The sequence below is a fragment of the Microtus oregoni genome, unplaced genomic scaffold (genome assembly GCF_018167655.1).
Source record: "Microtus oregoni isolate MIOR12 unplaced genomic scaffold, Mior012 000002F_ref0000024, whole genome shotgun sequence".
NCBI classification, from domain to species: Eukaryota; Metazoa; Chordata; class Mammalia; order Rodentia; family Cricetidae; genus Microtus; species Microtus oregoni.
Window position 1 is genome coordinate 62123732 of NW_024543061.1, and position 26832 is coordinate 62150563.

At 48.6% G+C, this 26832-nt stretch overlaps 1 protein-coding gene across 16 annotated transcripts in view; it reads right to left on the reverse strand.

Annotated features, from left to right (window-relative positions):
- Mical3 (microtubule associated monooxygenase, calponin and LIM domain containing 3) overlaps window positions 1-26832 on the reverse strand; it is a 182968-nt gene that overhangs the window by 94095 nt on the left and 62041 nt on the right. For 15 of the 16 annotated variants that reach the window (XR_005973342.1, XM_041640938.1, XM_041640931.1 and 12 more), the window contains exons 2-11: window positions 14427-14765; window positions 12108-12315; window positions 10519-10635; window positions 10049-10150; window positions 9507-9662; window positions 8538-8638; window positions 5801-6058; window positions 5497-5612; window positions 1654-1780; window positions 126-222 (exon numbers count right to left, since the gene is read on the reverse strand). Coding sequence is in view for 15 of the 16 variants with exons in the window: in XM_041640938.1 (XP_041496872.1) it covers window positions 126-222; window positions 1654-1780; window positions 5497-5612; window positions 5801-6058; window positions 8538-8638; window positions 9507-9662; window positions 10049-10150; window positions 10519-10635; window positions 12108-12315; window positions 14427-14690 (1546 nt within the window). In the remaining variant the exon portion in view is untranslated. The remainder of the gene's footprint in view (window positions 1-125; window positions 223-1653; window positions 1781-5496; window positions 5613-5800; window positions 6059-8537; window positions 8639-9506; window positions 9663-10048; window positions 10151-10518; window positions 10636-12107; window positions 12316-14426; window positions 14766-26832) is intronic. The other variant, XM_041640953.1, reaches the window with a different exon arrangement.

The window sequence follows — 26832 nt, forward strand, 5'->3', positions numbered from 1 at the left end:
TAATATCCCTAGAGGGTAAAACCACTGGCAACAGCCCAGGGCCTCTGATAGTCCTGTGGTCAGGCAAGGGCTTGATGGATGACTGCAGACGTCTTTAAACAGGTTAGACCATTGTCGGAGCTCACCATTGCGAGTCAGCTTGGGAGTGGTTCGGGAATTCACCAGGTTCTCCATTTCCAGATGGATATCCTTTGTTTCTCCGCTATCATACAAATGGCGCACCTGGCCGAAAGTTGAAAGGTCGAAAAGGAACATCAAACCCCAAATAGCAAATCCCCACTGAAAAGAAGCAAACTGGTAAAGTCTATATATTTATTTTTACTTTCTGGCAGTGCTGGGAGTTGGGGTCAGGGTCTTGTGTGGCTACACAGAGCTATATGCCCATGGTAAAGCTTAGATAGAATCTACATGATGACCTTAGCGCTTTAGTGGACTGGGGTTTTGACACACAAAACTTAAACGTAAGCAGCTGTGCTGAAAAAGTAAGCAGCTGGCTTTAACAGTCCCTCTGACCAGACGCTGCCCACCTTCAACATATTTATAAACACTGCTCAGACACACAGAGAAGCCTGGAGACATCAGGCAGAAGGTAAAGAAGAGAGCCCTCTAGAATGCAGACAAACGTGGGAAGGAGGCTGCTTCCTGATGCGTCTTACTCCCTGGGACTGCTATGCTCTGGTGGATGTCATAGGAAAGGCGGCTGTGCAGATTCTAAAGGAGTCAGGACAGAATCTAGTCTAACACTATCGACAATGCTTCTGCTCACAGACAGCACCTTAACCTTTCTCGAGAACAATCGCGTCTGCCTGACGATGACGCTGTGTGTAGGCAGGTTACCAACTACACTCCGCAGGTGCAGAGCTGAGGCTCTGAGGAAGCCAAACAACCTGGCTGAGTCTCAGCTGATGGGTGGTGAGCCATCAGTGACGTCATCCTTCCCGACCACGGAACCAGTCGGGGCCTTTGCCCTGCTCTGCGTGGTCTGGATTAGAAGGTGTAGGGTGAAGTTCTAGGTCTTTCGTTTTTGTCACTTCTGATCTTCTACAAGTCATTAAAATGACTCTACTTAGCCAGACATGGTGACTCGCACCCGACCATAACTCCAGCACCCAAGAAGCTGATCCAAGAGGATCATCGTGAGTTCAAAGCCAGCCTGAGCTATGTAGTTAAGTCCAGGTGTGCTTGGCTTACAGCACATTCAAGTCTCCCCACTCTCACCCCAAATGCAGAACAACCGACCAACAAATAAAAAAAAAAAAAGATGGAAGGATGACTCTCTGTGGCCCAGCTGCTGAATGTGGTAATGGGAAATAATATCTACTTTCAACAACACAGAGATGTCAACTTGGATTACTTAAAGTGTGTGCTGTATAATAACAAACATAGCTACACACATTCCTGTTGGAATATATACTGTATAATAACATACATAGTTGTACATATTTCTGTTGGAATATATACTGTATAATAAGATACACAGTTATACACATTCCTGTTGGAATTGTGCTGCATAATAACATACACATTCCTGTTGGAATGTGTGCTGTATAATAAGATAGACAGTTATACACATTCCTGTCTTGTCAACTGACCAGAGTTATGAGCATCTAGAACACGGGTCGAGGAGTACATAACTGACAAGAAGGCTCTTACCTGGCTTGGCCGGAGGAAGTTGATATTAATATTGGGATACCTAGTGACAGGGTCGATGCTATACTGGCTGAAGTTTTTGCTCACGTTCTCAGGGGTGGTCTGAGGCAGCAACCTATAAATGCTTTCCCTGCAATGACATACAACACTGTGCTCACACGCGGGGACGAGGAACAAATTACCCCACAGATTAGCAGTCATCCTGATGAATCTAGCTAGTTAAATCAATCTCAGCTCTTCCCTGCACACCCAGCGCTCAGTGACTCCATGGACCTGGATCAGGGAAAAGGAAGCGCAGGGACAATTCTGTCGGAGGTGGCAAATGGCGCTAATTTAGAAGGCTATTGTGTAGTGTGCTGATATTTCCTATGGTTTTTAAGAAATTGAAAAGGATCCTATGGCTAGCTAGTGTGGGGTTAGTGAAATGCATAGTGTGTCTTGTCCTGAGTCCTATCCCCTCAGTCACCTTTTTTGAACCATCCCCCTCAGTAGCAGAACATTTCATCTAAAGGATGAAGGATACTTCCAAAACATCTCTGTTAGCAGAGGTTACTTCCTCAAAGGTCACCTGCTGGAAGTCCGGTCCCCAGCAGGGAGGTAGTGAGGTGGTAGGCGTGGTAGCTCACACCTACAATTCTAGCACTCAGACAGGGGAATGCGTTGAGTTCAGGTCAGCTGGGACTGTGGAGTGAGTACTAAGCCACCCTGGGGTACAGAGGGAGACTCTTATTTCAAAACACAAAAACAAAGGAAAAATGAGCTTTGCTGTTACATCCAGATGCATGCCTTACATTAACTATCTAAAATGACAGACGGTGCTGGCTGGTTTTTATGTCAACTCGACACAAGCTAGAGTCATCTTAGAGTAGTGAATCTCAATTAAACAAATGCCTCTAATAAGATCAGGCTGGGCGTGATTGATGTGGGAGGACCCAGCCCGTGGTGGAGCCATCTGGGCTGGTGGTTCTGTAAGAAAGCAGGCCAAGCAAACGAGGAGTAAGCCAGGAAGCAGCACCCCTCCATGGCCTCGGCCTCAACTCCTGCCTCCAGGCTTCTGCCCTGCTTTAAGTTCCTCTTCTGACTTTGATGATGATCAGTAATGAGGAAGTGTAAGCCAAATAAACCCTGTCCTCCCCAAGATCACTGGTCACAGTGTTACCACAGTAACGCAGGCAGAAGTTAGGACCAGGAGTGGGGAATGGCTGTTACTGGCCTGACTATGCAGGTTTTGGGGGAAGCATGGAAGACTGGTTCTCTGGACTAGAAAAGCAGCCGAGCGCTGTAAGCAGTTTAACGGCCCATTCTAGCAGGAGCTTAGAGGACAATTACACATAGTGCAATGTGGATTGCCGCAGCCCAGCTCAAGAGGTTTCAGAAGGGAACAATATTCTCAACTGGGTTAAAAGCCATTTTTTTTTTCTTTTTGTGTCCTGCAGTTCACATTAATTCTTGCAGCTAGTTGTATTCTTCATCAACTCCTGATCCACTGCTAAAAGTCATAAAAGCCATTCTTGTAATATTTTGGAAAGAAAGAAAATGAAAGAAAGGTAATCCTAAGAATGTGCCTGAGGCTAAATTGAAGAGTTCTATACTAATATTATTGGTAAAAGAGATTTCAAGATAGCCTACTATTAACTCTCATGTGGTTATTAGTAACCAGTCTTTTTTTTTTTTTTTTTTTGAGACAGGGTTTCTCTGTAACTTTGGTGCCTGTCTTGGAACTAGCTCTTGTAGACCAGGCTGGCCTCGAACTCACAGAGATCCGCCTGCCTCTGCCTCCCGAGTGCCCGGCTTAGTAACCATTCTTATGCAGGTCTACAATGAAAGAGAACAACAGGGCAAAAGAAATCCAAGACGTACAGTCTGAGCAGACAAGGAGCACAAGGAAATTTAACCAAGTTCTTGGCACCAAGAACTGTGCTAAAAGAGATAAAGAGAGACCTGGTACAAAATGGTAAAAAGGGAGTGGTCCCCTCAAGGCAAGGTTCCACCCAGCTAGCCCTGCACCTAAGGAAAGGAAAATGCCTAAGGAATCTTCTGCTCCTAAAAGGAAACAAGTCAAAGTTTATGCAAATGTAATGGAGGGAGGAGCCAGGCTCCATCCCAAGTGGGCAGCCACACTTGGAAATACCAGCTGCAAAGTTTAGGGTTAGGCTCTAAAGTTTAGAGTCAGGAAGGATGCTTGAGTAAAGGTGTTGTGGGATCTTCCTCTTAGGTTAAGAAGAGCTGTTGAGGCCTGGCTACGGCAGGGGAGTGCCTGCAAGGAGGCCCTGATGGGCCATGTGAAGCTGTAAAAGCGAAGCCTGGACTATGCTGGAGATCTCAGAGCCTTGGGCGGTCTTCCAGGGAGAGTGGCACACAGGGAGTGGAACCAGCCCAAGAGAACCCTTTGACATTAGATACAGACTCTGTCCTCATTATATCCCTGTTCAACCTGCTTTGAATGGTAATAGTAATGTATAGTCTGTGCCACTGTATGTTGGAAGTATGTAATTTGCTTTTTGATTTTATAGAGATTTACACTCAAGAGACTGCCTTCATCTCAGAAGAGACTGTGGACTTTTAAAAGTGCCGAGACTGTGGTTGCTATGGGGATTTCTGAAGTTGGACTAAATGAATTTTGCATTACAATATGGCCACAAGACTATGGGAGCTAGGGACTGAAATGTGGTGGTTTAAATGAGAAGGGTCCCCAAAGACTCATTTGTCTGAATACTTGGTCCCCAGTTGGTAGAACTGTTTGCGATGGCTTAGGAGGTGTGGCCTTGTTGAAGCGGGTGTTACTAGGAGTGGGCTTAGGGGTTTCAAAAACCCGTGCCATTCCCATTTAGCTCTCTCTTGGCTTCATGGCTCTGGATCAGATGTGAGCTCTCAGCTACTGCTCCAGCGCCATGCCTGCCTGCCTGGTGTCGTGCTCCCCACCATGGCCATCACGATAGCCTTCTGAAACTGTAAGCCCCCAAATAAACTTCTTCTTTTATAAGCTGCCTTGGTCATGATATTGTGTCACAGTAGAAAAGTAATAATATCAACTATCAGAGAATAATATCAATTATCAGTTTCATCCAGGAAATCTCACATTTCTGGTTCTCTTAGTCAGGGTAAACAGCAAGTAAATCCCAGTGTCCCCGCCTCATTTACAATCATCTGTTTCCAAACATCCGACATCCAGGGGTCCAAGAAATGTTTACAAGCATGCTGTAGTTTCCTCTTCAGCTAGTCACTTCCAACAGTGCTGACAGCATGTTCCCTCTGCAAGCATGTTTCCACTGTGAGCATGCTCCCACTGCAAGCACGTTCCCACTGCAAGCATGTTCCCTCTGCTAGCACGTTCCCACTGCGAGCATGTTCCCTCTGCTAGCATGCTCCTATTGTGAGCACATTCCCACTGCAAGCATGTACCCACCACGAGCACATTCCCACTGCAGGCATGTTCCCACTGAACTGAGAGTACATTTCCTGTGCTAGCACGTTCCCTCTGCGAGCAGGTTCCCACTATCACACTGGCCTATGGAGCATGGGTGCCAACATGCTGCTTCTGTGTGTTTGTTCATGTAATTATTAAAAAGGTGTCAGGACCAAGTCAGTGGTGCACAAAGAGGCAGACACCGTGTGCCAACAGTAGACGCTGTCTGAGCAGGGTTATGAGAAGAGCAGTATGGGCAGATGACCGAGGTTTCTGTGATTTTACACAACAGTGCCTTCCTTGCCTTTCTCTACTTAGACAAGAAACCATCTTTAAAAAGAACAACTGAAAAAGAGGGAGGAAGAACTTGCACACGGCTGAGGAGCAAGCAGGTCGACTCCCCAGTCCTAAAGGAGGCACCCATGGCTTCTTCCCATTACCTCTCTGCCAGGACTTCCAAGGGGCTGGTGCCCAGAGACCAGCTTCGTACCATCCAGGCAGAATCCATAGCAGCCAGAAAGCCCCGGGCTATTCCTGTTCCCATTGGCCAGAAAGGCTGCAAAGGAGAAATACACAGAGTTGAAGTAACGCACTATTAACAGAGGAAAGTGCCCCAGGCATCCACCATCAATGTTCTCATAAGGGAGTCTCTGCTCACCCACGACCTGAACACCTGGACTCACTCATTATCTCCCCTTTACCACTGCCTCTACCACTTGGTTCTCTGCCCCTTTCAGTACTCACCTCCAGGAGGCTGTCCCCAACCAGAGCTACTAGTAACTGGTGTCCATTTTGTTCCCGTACCAAGGCAGCGTTTTCAGAGGCGTACATACAGGTAAAGTCAAACATGGCCACATCAGGTTGCCCGTAGTGATTGATGGCAAAATCCAGAGAAGGCAGTTGCTGCTGGGTAGAGAAGTCTGCAGCCTCCCGGGCATAGTTTAGCAGGGCCTCCTGGTCCACATTCTCCCGGGAAAGTAACAGCTCTGTGTCTGTGTAGTCCTGTCCAGGAAGAGGTCAAAAGAGGTCAAGTTGGAGCAGCCCAAGCAGGGATGCCTGGCCAGCCAACACCCCACAGTGCGTATCAGACATGACCTGGTCTCATGGCGTTTTTCTCCCTAAGATGTTTTTTTTTTGGTTTTTCGAGACAGGGTTTCTCTGTGGTTTTGGAGCCTGTCCTGGAACTAGCTCTTGTGGACCAGGCTGGTCTCGAACTCACAGAGATCTGCCTGCCTCTGCCTCCCGAGTGCTGGGATTAAAGGCGTGCGCCACCACCGCCCGGCTCCCTAAGATGTTTTAAGATTCCTAAACCAAATCTTTTTACACCAGTTAAAAAGAACAGGGATGGGGGAGGGGTCTTAGTTAAGGGTGAATCAGTTTTGCTGCCTAAGAGACCTGGCTCTCCCATTCACTAGCGGCAAAGCTCATCCACCTCAGAGTTGCTACAGTTATCAAGTAAAATAGCCGCATAACAGCACCTTGTAAAATGAAAGGCATTTTAAAATTTACGGTTTTCTTATCATCACTTTATTCTGGGTGTCTGGTGGCTTTTGGAGGCAAGAAATTCAGAGTTATTACACCTAAAGGAAATCTGAAAACTTCAGTGCAAAGAGAAGCACGGTGTGGAGCGAGAAGTGGTTCAGGACGATGAGAAGGAAACGCTGAAAATGAACCAGAGGTTTCTAAGCCACACTGAAGGACTCTGCAAGGCTCCAGAAAAACCCATCAACACACAAAAGGACAAAAGGGACTTTCTATGTAGAGAACCGAGAGACCCTTCCTCTGTTTTGGAGGTTCCTGTGCATTGAATCAAGTCTTCTCCCCTAAAGTGGGGCCTGTGGGTTCCAAGTGCACCTAACGGTACTCAGTTACAACATAGGTTTTCAAAAGCCAAAACACGAACACTTATGTCAGTCCTGGAAGTACTGTCTGTTCAATGTTAAGAGGCCACAGTGGCTTTAGTATTTAGCAGCTTGAACTCGCTTACATGACAAAAATACAGGGGCAAAGCAAATTGGGCCTCAGCATTTCAGACTGTCCTTATTCAGTGCGAAGTGATGACCCAGATCAGCATGGACGGTTGGTTTGAGTCGTGACTCTGTCCTCGGGCATCCCAACCGCTATATAACAGCAACAGAAGAGCCCCAGATAATGACCGACCAGTTTTACACAGCATCCAGCAAACATGCCTTTTGTTTGGCAGGGAACTCTGTACCAAGCAAGGGCTTTGTCTTGCGGGTCCCAAGGCAGCACAGGGCTGCTATGCTGAGATGCAGACATGAGGTGGAAAGGAGACTTTGTGTAGCAAGCACGTGCTCGTCAGCTCACTCCCCAGTCTGCTGTAGAGAAAGCAACAGTGTGACTCATTCTAAGGAGCCTGGTGTGTCACCGTCCTGCAGACACAAAGAGCTCCCTAAGAGTCAGCTGAGACTGGTGGGAACTGCATGGGGTTAAGTCAGTGCAAGCGAGACTTCTATCCATTCATCACACGGAACAGCAATTCCCGCATCCAGATCTGCGAGGCCATGTGAGACACTAGCTACGCTCTTTAAAGAACCATCCTGCCTGGGATTTAGATTTCAGGCCGTCAGCTCAGGGTATATCATACAATTAGTCACCCAGAAAAAGGGCTGAGCTGGAACTAAGGTTAGACACCAGGCTTCTGCTGTTAGTTAGAAAGATCCCTAGATACCCCGATCTGGTCAGGTCAGTGTTTGCGGTAAAACTTGGGTCACTGTCAGGCTACTATAAATACCAAGGGCTGTTTCTTGGTTCAGCACTTGCCATCCTGCCCCGAAAAGAGGACCCTCTAATGTGGGTCCTGGTGGTGCAGGCATTTAATCTCAGCTACTCAGAGGCTAAGGGAGGATGAATAGACTTTAAGGTTTGCATGGGGCTATCAAGGCCAGCCTGAGCCACTTAGCAAGAACACCTCTCAAAGGAAATAGTTCCCTGGAAGAAAGTCAAGGGATGCAGCTCGGTGGCAGAGTTCTTGCCTAGCATGCACAAGGCCCTCGGTTAGTCCCCATTACCGTGGTTGGGAAATTAGTAGGTGTGGGAGGGTGTATAGATCAACAATTGTCATGTATGGAATTCACTATTGCTATAAATCAGGTCATCTAAAGTTAAACTGGCTAATTATGCAGGATGTGATATTTGACGGTGGATCTAAAACGGTCAAGGAGCAGGAGAGGTGAGAGAGGAAGGGGCTGGGTTTATTGAACCAATCTGACCAGGTCAGTAACTGTTAAAGCTAACCCTAAGCATGGCCGCACAGGCCCATCCTACCCTCCTCCTGTTTATAGTTTCAATTTTCCATACTAAACATATTTTTAAGTTCAACTAATCAATAGCAGGGGTTCCCAGATGTGTTTTATGCCACTTCTCTTCCCTTATAGGAAAAACCCAACAGACTAAAATTCTTAGTGATCACTTCAAGCAGCTCAACAAAGATGTCGCCTGGAGGGAACCCATGGCTCACATGCAGTATCACCCCTTTGTCCAGCAAGCTCTGCTTTTTGGCCGTCATAACGAAGTAGTGTGTGTCATCTTTGTAGTAGACGATGTTCTCCAAATCAATGCCTGCAATGAGAAGATGCGTGTGAGATTTCATGGAGTCCGGAACTGCAGGGAACCCACAAGGCTGGACTTGGGGCTCACAGAGAGTGTGGAGAGCACCAGGCAGGAGAGCTGCCTGGGTGCAGATCCTCACTTCCTGCACAGCGCATGGAAATCGTGAGGTCTGTTTTCTTCTGTGCTGCCCTATAACTCACTTAGTAGCCTAGGTTATCCTAAAAACAATGCCCGATCGTAAACAAAACGTGACAATGGAAAAAGCAAAGCCGAGGAGAGGCTAATCTACAAGAGGGGATGGGTTATGTACTAGGTAAAGCCTCTTTGATAATCACCAAGGAAGCTGGAGGCATCTCCTAGATTTTTAACAGGATAGATATCTAAATGCAGAGAGAGAGATATTGAATTTTTTATTCAGTTAACCTGCAAGATACATGGAATGGAAAGAAACCAAGCTCTAGAAAACAGAATGAAGAAACTTTTTTTGGTTCAAGGCAGCAGAATATCTAACTCACTCCATCAGAAAACAGCCACCCACAATCCCAATGGCTACAGGTGAGTTCAGATGACTTCAGAGAAGGCTAACAGCGATAGCAAAGGCCACGGTGTCAACAACCCAGCACTGCCAGTGGGTAGCCTGCTCTTCCGGCAGAGAGGCTGGCTCACAGGGCGGGGGAAGGAGCTGGGGATGAGCTGACACAAGGCAAAACCAACAACAAACCCCAGGGCGGCCTGGTCACTGAGGATGGCACAGGAAGGCAACAGCGTGGAAACAGGGTAAGGACAAAGGAGGAGAGTGACAAACGAACAGAGGACAAAGGACATCCATGGCTACCCAATCCAACAACCACTGCGCTCTGGAGGCGCTGACACCAACCTGTGGCTTCTCTCAGCTCCTGGAAAAATTTTTGGTTGAATATAAAAGCAACACCACTGATCTCCTCTACTTTGGCCTCTGCGGTTGTGTTTCGGTTAATAAAATTTGCCGTGATGGCAATGGCTAGCTTGCCACGGAATTCTTTCCGACGAAATCCTAGAGGGAAAGAGAGCAGGGATAAGGACTTCAAATCAGAGACTATGGAAGGGAAACTCACCTAACAGGGATGGAACAACTCAAGAAAGAAGTCCCCGTGCACATCATGGACAACATGAAATCCGTCTGACCAGATTACTGCTCAGTACTAATGGTCACCCTTAAAATGGAGGGGTGCTGTGTGCGTGACACATTCATGCACAGACTAAAAGCTATGGTGCCAACATCTCTAAGGGCAGCTTGTCCCCTGGTGCTCTGTGGGAAACGCCCCAAGCAGGCACTGACTGGGCAGCACACGTGCAAATCTTAGGGCTGTGGTCTCTGGGGACAGGACAGCCTCCAACGTGTGACAGCCCAGGCAAGGGAGAACAGTCCAAAGCCAGTACCTTCCAGGGTGTTCCTACGCCCATCCCCACCGATGATCACTTCAAATTCATATTCTGATACAGGATGAGTTTTGGGGTGCACCAATGCTCGCCATCCTATCCCTGTGGACCAAAAGCAAAATGAAGGCCACAACCTGGATGAAACCACACCCAGACACACAGATCACACGGCGTTCCAATCCAAAGTATGACACGTAACAGAACAAGGGCCAGCCTCACACAGAGTTTTGACAAGAGCTCACACAGACACTTTTTCTACCTTTTCATTTTCTATAATACAAAAGCCTGCCACGCCTAAGACCGTGCCAAAGGCCTCTTGGGTAAGCCAAAAGTTCTCAAAAGCCCAGGCTGCATGAACAAAGCCCCTTTAGTCAGGGCTAAAAACCACCTGCAAGCCCTTCTGGCTCCTCCCATGATCTCATCTGTTCTCACCCACTCAGGGCCCTCATGCCTTCCTCTGTCCGACTCACGTTCATTCTCTTGGTCCTCAGGAGGCTGAACGAGTCCTTGGAATTCCACATTGACATGGATTTCAATGCCTAAGATCAAGGCAACTTTCAGGAGGATTAGCTGGAGCTGACGGATACCTAGAAGAACACAAGACCTTGATGGCAAGGGGACAGGAAGGGGAGGGCCTCCTGGTGCCTCCCCTCCATCCATGTCTGCGTACGTTCCCAAGGGCTGGCGCAGCAGACAAGTCTCACAAGTTCTCTTCCTTCATGTTATAAAGATAACATCAAACCGTGGAAGGAACGTTCTGGATATATTAGGCCACCCCATTTATGGAGCCGGATATTCCAAATAACCTAACACAATGGCACAGGGGGTCAGCGAGAGCTACCGCTTCCAGGAGCATCCAGAGTCTTCAGAGGTGTCTGCTTACTCAAGCACAGGAGAGGCCAGCGCACGGTGCACAGGGAAGATACCACATGCCTTCCACTCTAACCCCCTGCTGACCTCCGATTCACAAAAGAAACTACAACCCCATCCTATCTCTTACTGTTTCCCACCACCGGAGACTTACGGTTGTGGAAACCGAGGTCCAAAAGGACTGAATCCTGCTCATGATCACAGTCATAAATGTATTTGATGCCTAATGAACTCCTACTAGATCTGGCCTCAATGACAGGTTATAGTGAGACAGAAATTCTATCCCTGGTCTAAGATACCTCAGCCCTAAATGAATCTGGCCACAGATAAGGACCACAAATCTAGGCGTCACCGACCCTAGGGCCTCTCTTAAGGCCAAATTTACCTGCAGCCTCTGACTAATGAGTTCCGAGCTCGTGCAAAGCCCAAGTCATCCAGGTCACTCTCAACTGACCACACCCTCACTCTTCTGACTCACACTCCCAAAGACTCCCTGGGACCCACGCTAGCACACTTTATTTTTGCAGACAACTGTGGGTTCCAAGACACTTAACAAATTATAGCCTGGCAGATGGGCCGAGCACTCGGTCTTGCCAGCGGAATGTGGCAGCCGCCAGCCAGTGTTGGATAAATTGGTATAACCACTTCAAACGGCGAAAGGTCTAAGGGCTGAATGTGTTTCCAGGTCACATATGGAGGCGCTCAGAACAAGTGCTCCTTACTAACATCTCCCTAGACGAATCATCAGCAGGAAACAGACTGCGCTGCAGCTTGATGATGCGGACACCGCTCTGGACCGCTTTCAGATACCCCGCTTCGTGAAAACATGGCTGTCCTAAGAAAAATACAAGGCTCTGACTTTACCAGAATACAGACTCTCAGGGGCAGACTTGGCATTTGTGACTAAGCTATGACTCTTCCTTCTCTGTGTGTGGTTTCCCACACCTGTGTCCCCAGGGTGCTGTTTTCCTGCATTAATAGAGGGTATGCATGATCACAACAATGATCACAACACACAACCCAAGCCTGTGGACTCCCTTCCGCTAAACTACGAACCACCAGAGGGCTGGAATCCAAACTGTCCACCTTATTCCAATGCAAGGGTACATCCTGGCTGAGGAGGAATTCCTCAGGTAACCTACCTGCCTGTCTACTGAACATGGAAACAAGAGGAGTTGGCGGTACTCACTGATGTGATCGATGGCTCCAGCACAGAACTTGCCGTAGAATTTCTTGGCACCCAGACCTCGAAGATCATGTATGGTGAAGGGCCAGAGATGCAAGACATTGTTTCGGGAGAAGGCGTCTCTCTTCTCAATAACGACCACTTTGGCTCCCAATAAGGACAAGTCGATGGCTGTTCGGAGACCACAGGGGCCAGCTCCAATGATGAGACACTGGAAAATACAGGTGCTTTCAGGGCAGAGGCCACGCCTCTCAAAACACACTTCTGGTAATTATCACTCCAGGGCCATACTCCACGACTGAGACACCTGAAGCCTAGGACAGCAAAGCCCTTGCAGTGGCTTGAAGGAAGAGTTCATGATTCCTGTGTACACAGAAGACTGAAACCCGACCATGTCTACCTCGAACAGCCTAAAGGACCCACAGATCGGAAAGACTTAAGCGGACCATCATCTCAACAGTATGAAAATCACATCTTGTCTTTCATCAAAACAGAACCTTTAGGAAGTTTCTATGTCATAGGCAGGTTGCTGTTTAAATATAAGATTATTAGCAACACTCAGGCAATTGAGCCTGGGTATACCATGCACATGCTTCTCAGGGGGTAACTTTTAAGACCCAAAAGTTCATGTATGGAAATTTTTTTTTTTTTTTTAAAGACAGGGTTTCTCTGTGGCTTTGGAGCCTGTCCTGGAACTAGCTCTGTAGACCAGGCTGGTCTCGAACTCACAGAGATCCACCTGCCTCTGCCTCCCGAGTGCTGGGATTAAAGGCGTGCGCCACCATCGCCCGGCTTGTTTTTTGTTTTTAAGTATTTTTTATGTGTATAAGTGTGAGCCTGAGTGTGTATATGTGAACCGTGTATGTGAACCTGAGTGTGCGTATGTGAGCCTAAGTGTGTGTTTGTGAGCCTGAGCATATATGTGTGATCCTGACTGTGTGCATATGAGCCCAAGTGTGTGTACGTGAGTCTGAGTGTATGTGTGTATACTACCTGTTGAACTACTTCAGAAGAAGCACTGGATATCCTGGAATTGGAGCTTTGTTTTGTCTTGTTTCAAATTACATTTATTTTTGGGTGTGTGTGTATTGCAGGTGCCCTATGTGTATTGTAGGTGCCTGTGTGTGTACTGCAGATTTCCTGGAGCTATAGCTTTGAGCCACCTACTGTGGGTGCTGGGATCCCAACTCCAGTCCTCTGCAAAAAAAGCCAGTGCTCTTAACTGCTGAGCCATCTCTCTAGCTCCTGATATGAGTTTTAAAGTCATTTCTAGACTGGAAGTTTAGGGAAGTGCTTTTGTTAACCTACTGGGGCAGGACAGACCCTTAAGCAGCCTGCACTTCACACACAGAGGGAAGACACACAATGCTTTGACTTCATATTCTTTTTCTTCATTTTTGCAAGAGAGAGTGTGTGTGTGGTTTTTTTTTTTTTTTTTTTGTTGTTGTTTGTTTGTTTTTGAGAGGAGGAGATACTGAGGCCGGAACCCAGAGCCTGTGAAAACAAGTAGTCTATATCTGAGCTCCCCTTAGGCACTCATGAAAGCCATGCCTTCAAATCTTCAAATTTCTCCATGGGATGGGTCTCTAGGTATCTCATAAGGTAACTTAAAAGTCATGTAAAGCCAAATTATCAGCCCTGAAGCCACTGGAAATTTGCTGACTAACGTCGAGACCTCTCTCAGAGGGAGTTCTTCAAGAAGAAGGCAGGAACTGCCTCCATCCCTTTCACTTGCTCACACCTACCCTGACTCAGGCAAGCGCACATCCTCACTTCCTCACTCAGTGAGTGCATAGCTCAGGCTTCACCCAAGCCATTCTGTGGAGACTCTATCTTTCTACACCGTGAAGAGCAACAGAAATACTTCCATTCCAAGGTCCCTGTTTGTGAATTACAGTCAACCTTTGGGCTATGGACGGGAGGAAGCCTGACACTGTGACAAAGCCTACCTGGTGCTGATATGGAAAGGTGACTCTGGGAAAGGTGACAGGCCAGGAACCACGAAGTCACATTCAGACAGTGTACTCATAGGGGCCTGGCTACGGACCTGCATCCTTTGATGGTGTGAGGTTAGGGGGAGGGCTTTCCATCCACCTGCCCTCAAACTCTGAATGCCCAATAAGCAAATACATGGACTATGCTCAGAACAGGGTCTACAGGGTGGAAGTGGCAAATGAACACAGGTGACAAAATTTCAACAAAGTTTAACCCTTCAGCTAAGCCGAGGCCTGCTTTCCCCCACTCTCCTCATCTCAGTTTCTCATGGAAGCCAGGTGAAGCCCCTGTGCTGTGATCCCAGGCCCCAAGCACAGCCAGGTTTACCTTTGTGTTGGTGCAGGCTTTCCCCTTTTTGTAGTCTTTGTGACTGCCCCGCTTGTCCAATTTGGCCCAGAGGGCTTTGGCCTTCCAGTAGTTGAGCTTGGACTTGAGCTTGTGGTAGAAGGAGCGATAGTCCTTAGGCTTCAGTTCCAGGTGGTCACAGAGCTCTTGGAAGGCCCTGAGGGTTCCCTTGCAGGTAGTGGCCTGGACGAACCGGTCGAAGAGGACGTGCGCTTGGTTGGTTGTCTCCTGCTTCCTCTCCTCCATGCTCCCCTACTCTTGGCACAACCGCGGAGCGGGCAGTGGAATGGCTGCTGATCCACCTGGCACTGTCACCTTAGTCTAAAGGAAAACAAGGAAGAGAAAGAAAACAGTCAGCATCTCTGCGCCTGTGAGCATTTCGCTGGAGACACGTTCCTTCCCAAAGAGTGGTGACACTCGTGTCCTTGACAGATGTGCACTGAAACGTTCCAGGCCCCACACAGGGTGTTGGGGAGCTGACGGTCTAGCAGGCAACATGATCACAGAGACAGTGTTACAATGGGCTATTCAGGGACCACAGAGGCTTTCAGCCAGGCAAGGGGGGCATGCAAGACTGAGTGGGGAGGTCGCCCCCACTGTCCTGTGAGGGTTTCATACACAGCAATCAAGAGTGACTCCCAGTTTTCCAATGGAGGCCACTAGGAAACTAGGAAAGCACAGCAAGCCAAACAATTAAAACGGCACGCGCTCATTTGTGGGGATGGCTGGAGAGCTCACCGTCTTGAAGCACGGATGACCTTGAAGTTGACCGAGTAGCTGGTGGGGGAGACCAGAGTTACACCAATCTGACAGAGGCCAGCCGGACGACAAGCCCTCTTGAAAGAATTGGTACAGAGAGGGCTGTGGAAAGCCAAAGGACCATGTCGGAGATGGCTGAGAAGCAGGAGCCACAGCGGTCACTTGGCACGTAAGAATCGCCAAGCTTTCACCGCATGTCGTACAGCGGGGCACGTTTAGAGCCGGCACATTTTCCAATTCCGTATTTTAGACTAATAATGATGGGATCCATACCAAGGAATCATCAGAAATGGCGACCACCAGTCTCCCCATATGTGTGCAGACAAGAATCGGAACAGGCGGGAAACAGCAGCTTTACATACTTGTGCACCCACTCCTCCCCCCATCTCGTCTGTGCCGTGTTTAAGGAACCACTATTAAGAGGCATACAACAGGGAGTGCAGGGAGTCCCGCCCCAGCCTGGAGTCTGCACGTGACCCTCGGAAGTCCGTCTTCCTCCTGTGGCTTTAGTTCCCAGTTTGGAAGGTGAGAAGGAAGGACTGAGGAGCTGCTAACTCTCAGAGCCCCGACATCCTGAGCCAAATGCTAGGACGATTCTGACCGCAGCAATCTCACAGTGCTCCAGTCAGAACAGCTCAGTCACCTCTGGGATCAAGGAGACTGGGAGGAGCTTTGCCACGAAGAGGCTTTACTCTGGGATATCGGGAAGAACTGGACAGATGCACCGCACTTAATGCTGAGGGGCAAAGAGTTGCCCACGATCCAGTGGATGGACTCACACTGGTGGGAGCCCCCTGGCTGTTGGTGCTGATGGAACCAATTCTTGGAGACAGACCCAAATTCTACGACACCGGAGACCCTAAGACTGAGTGAAGCTGTTTCTCTGGGAAAATCACCAAGCAACAGAAGGCTCAAGGCAGTGGGGGATGTTCGTTTTTTCTACACGTGCTGCTAAAGCTTCATGGGATTAAATCAAAACCCCTGAGACACGTCTTGGGTTCCACAGGAGGAGGTGGGAGGTACAGAGATCAGCATTTCCCTCCTGCTTCCCAGGGGAGAGGCCAAACCCAGGAGTGCAAGCTGGGGATTCTTACCACACACACTGGCTTGGTTTTTTACCACAAAACCATGACGTGCTCAATGGCCCTCCTGGCTCTGGATACCACTCTGCTAATAACCATGGCTTGTCTTGATAGTCACGAGGCCAAGAGCACAGGATTTAAAAAGAAGAATGAGTATCTGGGGGTGTGGCTCAGTGGCAGAGCATTAGTGTGTAGAAGGTTCTGGTTCCACCCCCAGCCCCACAAGTAAAGAAGAGATACAAAGACAAATAAAAGAAATCCTGGAATCAATCAGAACCAACCTCCAGTCTCCCCTAAACCAAGGTTTATTTTAGGTCATGGCGGCAAGAAAATATTCTGAAGGCCATAAAGAGTCCACTCTTTTCTTACAAGCCCAGATTTACAAATGGTAGCCAGTCAAAAGACAGCTTGTAAGAGTAGAAAACTCCACACGTCTGTATGAGGCAGAAGAAAGGGTGGCAGGAACAATAGCCGACTGTGACCAGGTTTCAGAGCAGGCATTGCCTTGCCCCTCCCAACCCCAACTCCCATACCCTACCTGTGTTCACAGCCTCCTACCCCACCCGGCCTGATTACCCGTGCCAAGAAGGAACATGGCTTTTCTCTGTTCCTAACTGGCAGCCACTGGCTATCTCCTGCCAGGATTCAATGCACTCAGAACCATCTAGTTCTTGCTGAATCCAGTATGTTCAAGATTCTACACAACATATTTCTTCTTTTTCTTTCAAGATAGGATCTGTTTAACTCTGGCTGTCCTGGAACTCACTATGTAGATCAGGCTGGACTCAAACTCACAAAGATCCTCCTGCCTCTGCCTCTCAAATGCTAGGGTTAAAGGCGTGGACCACTACACCTGGCTCACACCATGTTCCTACAGCCTTTTCCCCAGCTGCAGCACTGCCTTGTGCTCACACTTGCCCTTGAAGAGCGTCTCGGATATTACTCTCCAAGGAACAGTTCTAGCCACCCGAGCTGACCTGACATCCCCCTGGTTGGGTACTACCTACTCAGAAGTAAATTCTCCCTTCCCCAGAGCTGCTGACCACCACAGGGCATTCCCGAATCCAATTCCACCACGGCCGGACACTTTCACTAACAACCACTGCAGCGCCTGTTTGAGTGCAGTCTCCGCTCTGGAGCAGCGGGCAAGTATTAGAGGTGTCCTGGCTAAGGGGTCATGACCCGCAGGGCACTAATGACACCGGGTAAACAGGTAGGCTGGTTCTCAGAACAATGCAGCAGGCACCCAGGGTAAGACTACCCGAGACAGAGTCCCTTGGGCTGCCTCCGCTTTCGAATCTGCAAGCCAGGTGAGCAGAGCAGGAAGCCAGCCCAGGGCGGCCGGCGCTGTCTGACCTACCTCGCACACCTACGCTGTGTGGCCCTGGGACTCCCTCACTCCTCCGAGCACTTGCCTGGCACTGTGACTCACACAGAATGGCCAGGAAGAATGGCAGAAGGGCCCATCCTGTTAAGCGTCACTTCCCCTGTGCTGAAGGTCAAAGCGGCATCATAGTCTTCCTGGCTTCTCCTCACCCAGTGTGCCATCCACCCGAGCATTCTGGGAAAATCAACACTCATCATCACAGGAACCTAGAGACCAGGAAACCTGGCCAGAAAGAGTCAGAGCTCCTGGGGACGGAAAGGCAGGCAGGAAGCAGCGAGGGAAGTGAGGAGCCTGAGGAGGAAGAAACAGCAAGGCCAGGTTTTCGGGTTTCAGGCACCTGTACAGTTCTACCAGCCGACAACACCCTGCATTTTGTCTCCCAGCAGCTGACTGCTGATCCAGCCGGTGACACATTCCTGGACTCTGGAGGAGAGCGCTGGGCAGACAGGCCTGGAAGAGCACAGGGAACAGCCCTGGGCTTTTCATTCACGTAGGAAAGGTTGCCCTGACTCCCAGCTCTTAGAACAGATGGTAGGGAGGGGTGAGGGAGAGATATGATTTGTAAAAATAGAAAAAGGAAAAAAACGCAGAAGAGAATAGAGGCCCACTCCATGCACTTGTGCTAGCAGGGAGATGGAGACAGGAGGGTCAGGAGTTCAAAGCCAGCCTGGACCGGCTACAGTGAAACAGAACCACAAATGTGTGTCATCAGGCCTGGCTCGGTCACTGAAGCTCTGTAATAATTTCTGACATCAGGAAACACGAATCCCAAGCTTTATACTTCAAATATTGTTTTGGATATTCAGGGCTCCCTAGGAATTTGGTAAGAATTTTAGGTTTTTGTTTGTATCTGAATGATGCTGACTTCTTGAATTTTTCAACACAAGAATGTGGAATGTATTCTCACTTATGTTTATTCTCGTTCAGTAATGTTTTGGAATTTGCTGTATACGGCATTTACTTTCTTGGTTAATTCTCGAGGATTTCATTTCATTCTCTTTTTTCCTAAGATTTATTTATTATTATGTACAGTATTCTGTCTGCATGTATGCCTGCACACCAGATCTCATTACAGATGGTTGTCAGCCACCATGTGGGTGCTAGGAATTGAACTCAGGACCTCTGGAAGAGCAGCCAGTGCTCTTAACCTCTGAGCCATCTCTCCAGCCCCAAGTATTTCGTTCTTTCTGAAACTACTGTAGATGGAACTGCTTTTGTAATTTCTGTAGATCATTCCTGGTAGGACACAGAGATGCAGCTGACCTGGGCAGGCTGACTTTCCTGAGTCCTTCATTAGTTCTCCTGGGATTTGTGGATGGACTCTCTGGGGTTTCCAAAGCATAAGCTACTACCTACCAACAGCTATGATATCATCTTTTCAGTGTGGGCGCCTTTTCTTGCCAAACTGATCTAACTAACTTCTAACATTACACCAACAGAAGCAGTGGGGGTGAGTGGCTGAGCCTGGATCCTGACTTTAGCAGCAAGGGCTTTCGGTCTTCACTAGCGAGCACTGTTTTCTGTGTCTTCTCTAGTGATCGTGGCATGTACTGCCTTCAGTAGTGATCAAGGTGTGTACTGTGTCTTCAGTAGTGAGCAAGGTGTGTACTGTGTCCTCACTAGTGATCAAGGTGTGTACTGTGTCTTCAGTAGTGATCAAGGTGTGTACTGTGTCCTCACTAGTGATCAAGGTGTGTCTTCAGTAGTGAGCAAAATGTGTATTGTGTCTTCAAGAGTAAGCATGGTGTGTACTGTGTCCTCACTAGTGCACATAGCGTGTCCTCACTAGTGGGCACGGTGAGAATGTGTTTCCTGTATCTTCTCTATTATGCATGGTATTTACTGTGAGTTTTTCCATATATGTCTTCTTTGAAGTTGAGGTAGCTTTAGTTAAGTGTTTTAATAGAGACGCCAATTCACACCTATTTGATTCTGAATGTGTTCTATCCCTACGATCTTTTCTGACTTTCCATACTGCTTAGCATCAAATTCACATCCAACGGAACTGTGAAGAAACACGGATCCAGTATTGCCCCCGTGGTGCCCATCCCCCTCTGTGCATCCTGTTCACACTGTTGTAGCCTTCATATGCCCTGCCGTTCTGCAAAAGTCTCGTTAAGCATCTCTCTTAACTAACTGCAAGCTTTCTCAAGGCTGTGACAAGTCTCTGCAGCCACAGCCTGCTCTGTAATGGGAACATGCTGTTGTTATGGAGTTGGTGGGTGGAGGACAGGAGCCAAGAAACCGCGTTCTTGAAGGGATGACCCTATGATAATGCACCTCTCAGAGCCTTCGTGGCCTAGAAGATGGTGAAGAAGAACTGGGGGACATTATAGGGAACACTTTGGGGGCTGGGGACTGTCCTAAAAGGTGTTCCACGAAACCTGAGATCACATGACCTCTGGGTTCCCTTCAAAGTCTCTAATTCTGCAAGAATGGCCTTAACCTCTGTTAGAACTTTCCTAACTTTTTTGTTGCTTCTCTGCCAATAACCTATTTCACTGTGAAAACAAAGAATACTTAAGCAATGGAGAAATGCAGTGAGCCAAACCCAAGCTGACCTCTGTCTGGAGTTCTGCTGTCCAAACACACCAGGCATCCAGAGCTGAAGCAAACACCCGAAACACACAACCACTACCACCACTGTCAGTGATGCCCAGTGTAACCCTCAAAAACAAGCAATCGAGAAGAAACGTCTACAGGCTTTGTGCCTTGCGATTTTCTTATCTGTGAAATGAAAAGAATCCGAGTTTTGAAGAAACTGAGGTAATGAATACAAAATGTTTAATGTACCCGGCACATAGCGAGGTAACAACCAATTGCAGCACCGTTACCAGCTGGCAGTTCTAAGTAAGTGTATCGATCGCCTCTCTCGGTGCTGTGACAAGAAGCGGCCTGCGAAGGGTGAGGTTCATTGTGGCTCATGGTGCAGAGAACACAGTCCGTCAGCAGCAGGTGCAGGGCTCAGCTATGCAGTAAAGCGGTCTCACATCCGGGAAGGGAGGAGACGGACGCTGGAGACCCTCTCCCTGCATTCCCTCTGGACACACTCTAAGATGCCAGTCAGTGTGACGGTCCTGCCCACATCCAGGGTCTCCCTGCCTCCGTTAAACCTCTTAGGAAATACCACATACGGAGGTTTGCCTCCTAAGTGAGTCTAATTTGAGTCAGGCCGACGGTGAAGCTTAATCATCACAGTTAAGTCTCAGCAGAAAACAGTTATTTGCAGTCTGAATGAATGGCTACCCTATATAACCGAGATAGCGTGGGCAGGTTGGGGAGTGAGGCAAAGAGAAGCACTTCAAACTGTCTTTTCTGTCTTTCTCTGCCTCTCTGCTGGTTCCAGGAGGTGCAGTGGTGGCAATGGGAGGGAGGGCTGAGGCACTGACAGCTGTATGAGTTTGGCCATACTTTCATTAGGCAGATACAAGGTCACTTCAGCAATGATAATACTGAATGGTCACTTGCATCAAAGAAGCCCAAGGCTGATGATGAAAATCTTCCATCGCCCTTCCACCTCATTCTTTGAGACAGGGTCTCTCAATCGAACCCAGAACTCCCCAATGAGGCTAGTCCCAACAGGCAGCTTCCTCCAGAGATCTCTTGCATCTGCCTGTCTTCTGATGTTGGATTACGGGCAAGCCACCACCCCACGCAGCACTCATGTGAGCGCTGCTGCACCTTCCCTTCATGGCAAGCAGGTCTTCTCCCCAGCCCGATCGACCGCCTTCATTTTGTTCTTGGTCAACTGTAGCTTCAAGAAGTTTGGGGCTAGAGAGAGCGGCCAGTGGTTCAGAGCACTTGCTGCTCTTGCAGAGGGCCCAGGATGAGCTCCTAGCAGTCACACGGGAGATGACTGACAATCCCCTGTAACTCCAAGTCCAAATTTAACCCCTCTTCTGTTCTCCTGCACCAGGCACACATGATACATATGCACATGTAGGCGCTCACATATATACACGGAATAAAATAAGTAAAGATTCCAAGGGGCAGTCTTGTTTGGGTCAGAACAGCCTAGAACCTACAGCCTTCGTCATTTTGAAAACCACTTGAAAATGCAGCTTTAGAAATGAAAGCTCAGCACAGTGTGTGCTCAGGATCCTCCAGGGGGAAGGCAGACACGTCTGCTAGAAGACAAACGCCTGGCTATCAGGAGACATGCAGTTTCAAGTACTCTGAGAACGGGAATGCAATCCAGGATTCTTCATAACACCGTTTATCTCAGCATCTGCTCTCGAGAAAAGGGGCCTTTTGAAAACGGAAGCCAGAGAAACCGAGTTTCCCAGGAATGCTTCCTCTTGGCTGTCGAAAGCGAGGCAGTAAAAACAGTGCTAACCTGTCTGGATTTTTCCGCAGGCTCTAGCCCCCCACCCCCATTCACTGTAGGAACTCAAGCCTGGCAAGATACGAATTTCCGCCACTTCTACCAACTGCACAGAGCTGAATCACAACAATATCTTCTGGTCCTAACCTGAGAGTGTTGCTCCCTTATAGGCTGAGAGGTGGGAGGGGAAAAGTTGTCACTGAGCAAGGAGGGAGCACAGACAACAGAGAATTCCCAGTGCTTCCTTCTCCACAGGGCCGTTGGCCGTAGGCTCTGTACTATGCATCTGTTCCAGGCACACAGTAGGTACTTCATTAAGTCCTGTGGAATGATGGGCTACCAAGTGGCTCTAAGTACACAGAGGCTGGCAGCTGATGGGGAGACTTCAAGGGCCATCGCGGCCATGCTCCAGCCGTCCAGAGACACAAATACCTCCTAACGACCACCATGGAACTCTCGGAAAAATGCTGGGAACTTGACAGGGACTGACTTAAAATTCTCTCTCTCCTGCAGCCAAGGATTTAGAACCCACTAGAATCTAGGGGTTCTCAGTGTTCTAATCTACCTAGTAAGACCACTATGGAATCTTAAGCCCTACCATGGTCAAGGCTGGGAAGTATCTGAGAAATACTTATTCTGGTAGATGCCCAATGCTCATTCTAACCACCTAAGACAGCTCCATGTAACTGGCAACCCTACCTTATGAAGTAGCCCACCATTACTGAGCCCTGTGAAACTTCTCAAGGATGCGGTTTTTACGCAGAACACCATAGACTCTTCACCCCCCAGTCTAAACTGTACCATTGAAGGGATCCGGATCAAAAGCACTTGCATGGCAGCTATCTGCACATTTTCCTCTGCTCTCTCAACCATTTTTCCTGACGTGGTCTTCAGTTTCTTAACATTCTCAATGTTTGTTTTCCTATGAGCTTATATCATTTATCAGTGGTTATGTCCGCCTCCTCTGCCTCCCCATGATAACGAAGGAGCAAGCCTGTATGTGCTTATCTGAGGCCATGCTCCCCTGAGCGCTTGAGCATCTCACACTGCCTCCTGCATCAATTCCTCCACCCCAGTGGGACCACTCCCATCGATGTAAGCCCTCTTATCCTAAAAACTCAGCCTTGCCCCCATCCCTTTTAGCTCGTTAACTCTAGTCCCGTTACAGCAAAACTCCCGGCTGCCTGGGCTTGCAGTCACAGCTTTCTTCTTCCCAGTCTCTCCTGGACCTACATCCCTGCTACTGCCCAGGAATAGCACAGTGGTTCTGAATGACTTCCACACTATTAAACCCAACAGCCAGATCTCAAGCCTATTTTTCTCCACCCATCACGGTAATCAATATTTGCTATTCATGAAATCACAACTGGGAAGCCAATATTTGAGAGCAGCAATCTATTATATATGTAGAAAACGATTATTTTCTAAAACAGCCAAGTAACTCCGATGTTCCTGCAGATTCTCAATGTGGGTCTAAGAGGGCAGCTGGATTCTCAGTCTGATCTGTGCTGTTGCAACATCACACGTAACAGGCAGCATCGAGACCACTGCACTGGGCGCTCGCCAGAGAGCAGAGGACAAAGGAAGAGGCGCCACCTTAGCATTACCTCACAGACCCTAGGAAAGTCTCAAGGAGACCACTCCAACCTTACACCTTCCTGCTGAGCCCCAGCCCTCTGTCCTCCCTGCCACCTCACAGGCCTTCCTGCTACTCCACACATGGAAGTCTGTGTTTCGCTGCTCTTTTGTTTGAAGATAATCTTACCAGACCCACTCACATTTTCAAATATATATGTGTGTGTGTGTATGGTGCAGGACAACTGTCTATATTCTGTCAATTATGTTTTAAATAAAAGCTGATTGGCCAGCAGTCAGGCAGGAAGTATAGGCGGGACAACCAGACAGGAAGTAGAGGCGGGTCAATGAGAACAAGAGAATTCTGGGAAGGAGGAAGCCCATTCCTCCCCAGTCCTGTCCCAACCACAGAAGAAGGAAGATGTGACCTGCCCCGCTGAAAAAGGTACCGAGCCATGTGGCTAACATATACTAGAATAATGGGCTAATATAAGTTATAAGAGTTAATAAGAAGCCTGAGCTAATGGGAAAATCAATTTATAGTTAATGTAGACCTGTGTGTGATTTCTTTGGGACTTAACAATTGTGGGAACAAGGGCAGGACAGAAAACCCAACAACAAAGTAGGCCCTCATGTTACATGTGTATATGAATATATAATATATATTCAATATATACTGAATATGTAGATATATTTGAATGCATATAAATACATATAAACATTTATTACCTGTTAGTGGCCCAGTACTTCTCTAGGCTCTAGAAATAAAACAGCAATGACAGAGAAATGACTCTCTGCCTCTCAGGGTGTGAACTTCTCATACAGCTGACATGCTACCCAAACAGCCCACTCTCAGTATTGACATCCCCCCACACACTGGGCTGGAGATGTTGCTCAGAGAAAGAGGCAATCACTACCATGTGCGAGGCTGGGACTGTTGCTGCTGCCACGACCACCACCAGATACCACCCTTTCTGTGCCGTTTTCTGTTTTTCTCCAAAGTGCACACTCTGACTTGACATGCTATAAATGCTGCTTGTTTGTTGTTCTGTCGCTCCCAGGCTCCAACGAAGGCCTCGCCATCACGCTTGGAACAGCTTCTGGTCTAAGCAGCAGTACCCAGTGACCATGACTTGAATAACCAAGCTTCCCCAGTCTGGTACCAAAGTGCCAGTCTAGAAACCCATGAGGCCACAAGGCAGGTGCTATGTTGGATGAAAGTGGGTGGCATGTTTGCACCAGGTTGGGAGGCATACACAGAGAACTGGGAATCCCATGAGGAAGAAGGATCCATCCAGCAGGCACCCTTACTGGGCTCACACTGTTCCTGCCCGAAACTTAAGGGGAATGGCTTGGAAGGAGGCAGGAAGGAGAGCAGGGCAGAAGCCAGGAGCTAGGGGCAGCTCTGCTCCAATGGCCAATCACCTCAGAACAATTGTCCCTCTGCAAAGAACCTATTTCCAGGAAGTCATAGTGGTACCAGTGCCGTAAAACACCAGCTGTGCTGGTTTGACAGGAATGGACCCAAAGATTCATGTATTTGAATGCTTGGCCCATGGGGAGTGGCACTATTAGGAGAAATGGGCTCGTTGTGGTTTGCCTTGTCGGAGGAAGTCACCGTCACTGTGGAGGTGGGCTTTGAGGTCTTTCTTATATGCTCAAGCCACACCCAGTGTGGGGCTCTCCTTCTGATGCCTTTGGGTCAAGATGCAGAACTCTCAGCTCCTTCTCCAGCACCATGTCGCCTGTATACCATGCTTCCTGCCATGATGATAATAGACTAAGCCTCTGAAACTGTAATCCAGCCCCAATTAAATGTTCTTCTTTATAAGTGTTGCCATGGTCAGGGTGTCTCTTCATAGCAACAGAAACCCTAAGACAGATCCATAATATTTCTAATTCCAAATTATGCTTAAAATCTGTCAGAAAACCACTATACTGCCACGAGCCAGGGGCATCTGAATGGCACTGTTTATCCATTAAGACGGAAGGTCAAGAGGGTTATCATGAATCTCAAAGTTCAGCTTCCGATTCGACGGGAAATGAGGCAGTTAATACCCGGACCACCGACTTCCACAGTGAAATGGACACAAGACAGAGCAACACCAAATGCTGCAAACTCCCAACAGCGCAGAGGGATGTGGCCACAGCTACACTATCTCTGTTCCCATGTGGGGCCTCGATACAACCAATGGTCCTTCCCTGCCCACCCGCTTTCCACCTGCTCATTTCTCCTGGCCTGGCACCTGGCTCTAGGTCTCGGGTAGCCTGCTCCACCCCCACCTCCACCCCACCCTCCAATGACCTCACTTCTTACACACAAGTATTGTGGTCTTTTCCCTTTCTCTCTGGGGAAGCGGGCTCAGGCTCCCTGCCCTCCAGCCCCCGCCCCACACACCTGCCTCAGAGAAGACAGATAAAGATGTACAGCCCATCCCCTCTGCCTCCTGGGAGTGAGGTTTCATCTCTACCATGTTGCTGCCCAACTTCCTCCCATTAAGAACACTCAAGTAACACGCAACACCCATCTGCTACACATGCCAGCTTCCCGCTCAGCTAACATGGCGGGGTTCCCGTCTCTCTATGCCCCTCTGGGTCTCTGGCCTCCTTTTCCATTACTGGGCCTCCTGAGAGATCAGGCTACCAAATCGGCTGCTGTCACCACTCCTTAACACCGCGCCTCCGAACAACCCTTCTGTGTTCATCTCGTCCCTCTGCAATCTGGCTTCTGTCCCCACCACTCCACTGAGGTTGACAGAAAGGCTCAGTCATTATCTCCCTCGTGCCCTCTCAATGGCTTTTCCTGGAAACTCCCGCCCTTGCTCTGTGAGCCCAGGGCCTCCGGCTTCTCTCCCTATAGCTCCCATTACCCAGAGTCCTCGCTGTCTGTTGTTCTTCATAAGACCAGATGACCTTGAGTTTCATCCTGAAAACCAAATGACTTAAAGTACATCTATGTAGACACCCCACAGGCACCACACAGAAGCCCCAAAGTGAACACCTCTGTTCGCTCAGCCACACACATCTTCCTCACAGAGAAATGCGGCCTCCACCCAGCCACTAGGTGAAGACAGAGTCACCCCAGTCCCTGCTCTTCATCCCATCAACCCGGGACCTTCACTTCATAGTGCCCCTACCCTTTTGTTGGTGGAGTATTCAGGACACTATGTGAATTGTCGGAACGGCACCTTAACCTCCCTCCAACCCAGCACCACGTAACGCCAGAGTGGTCCTTCTTTCCCCGTCTCTGTCCTCCACTGA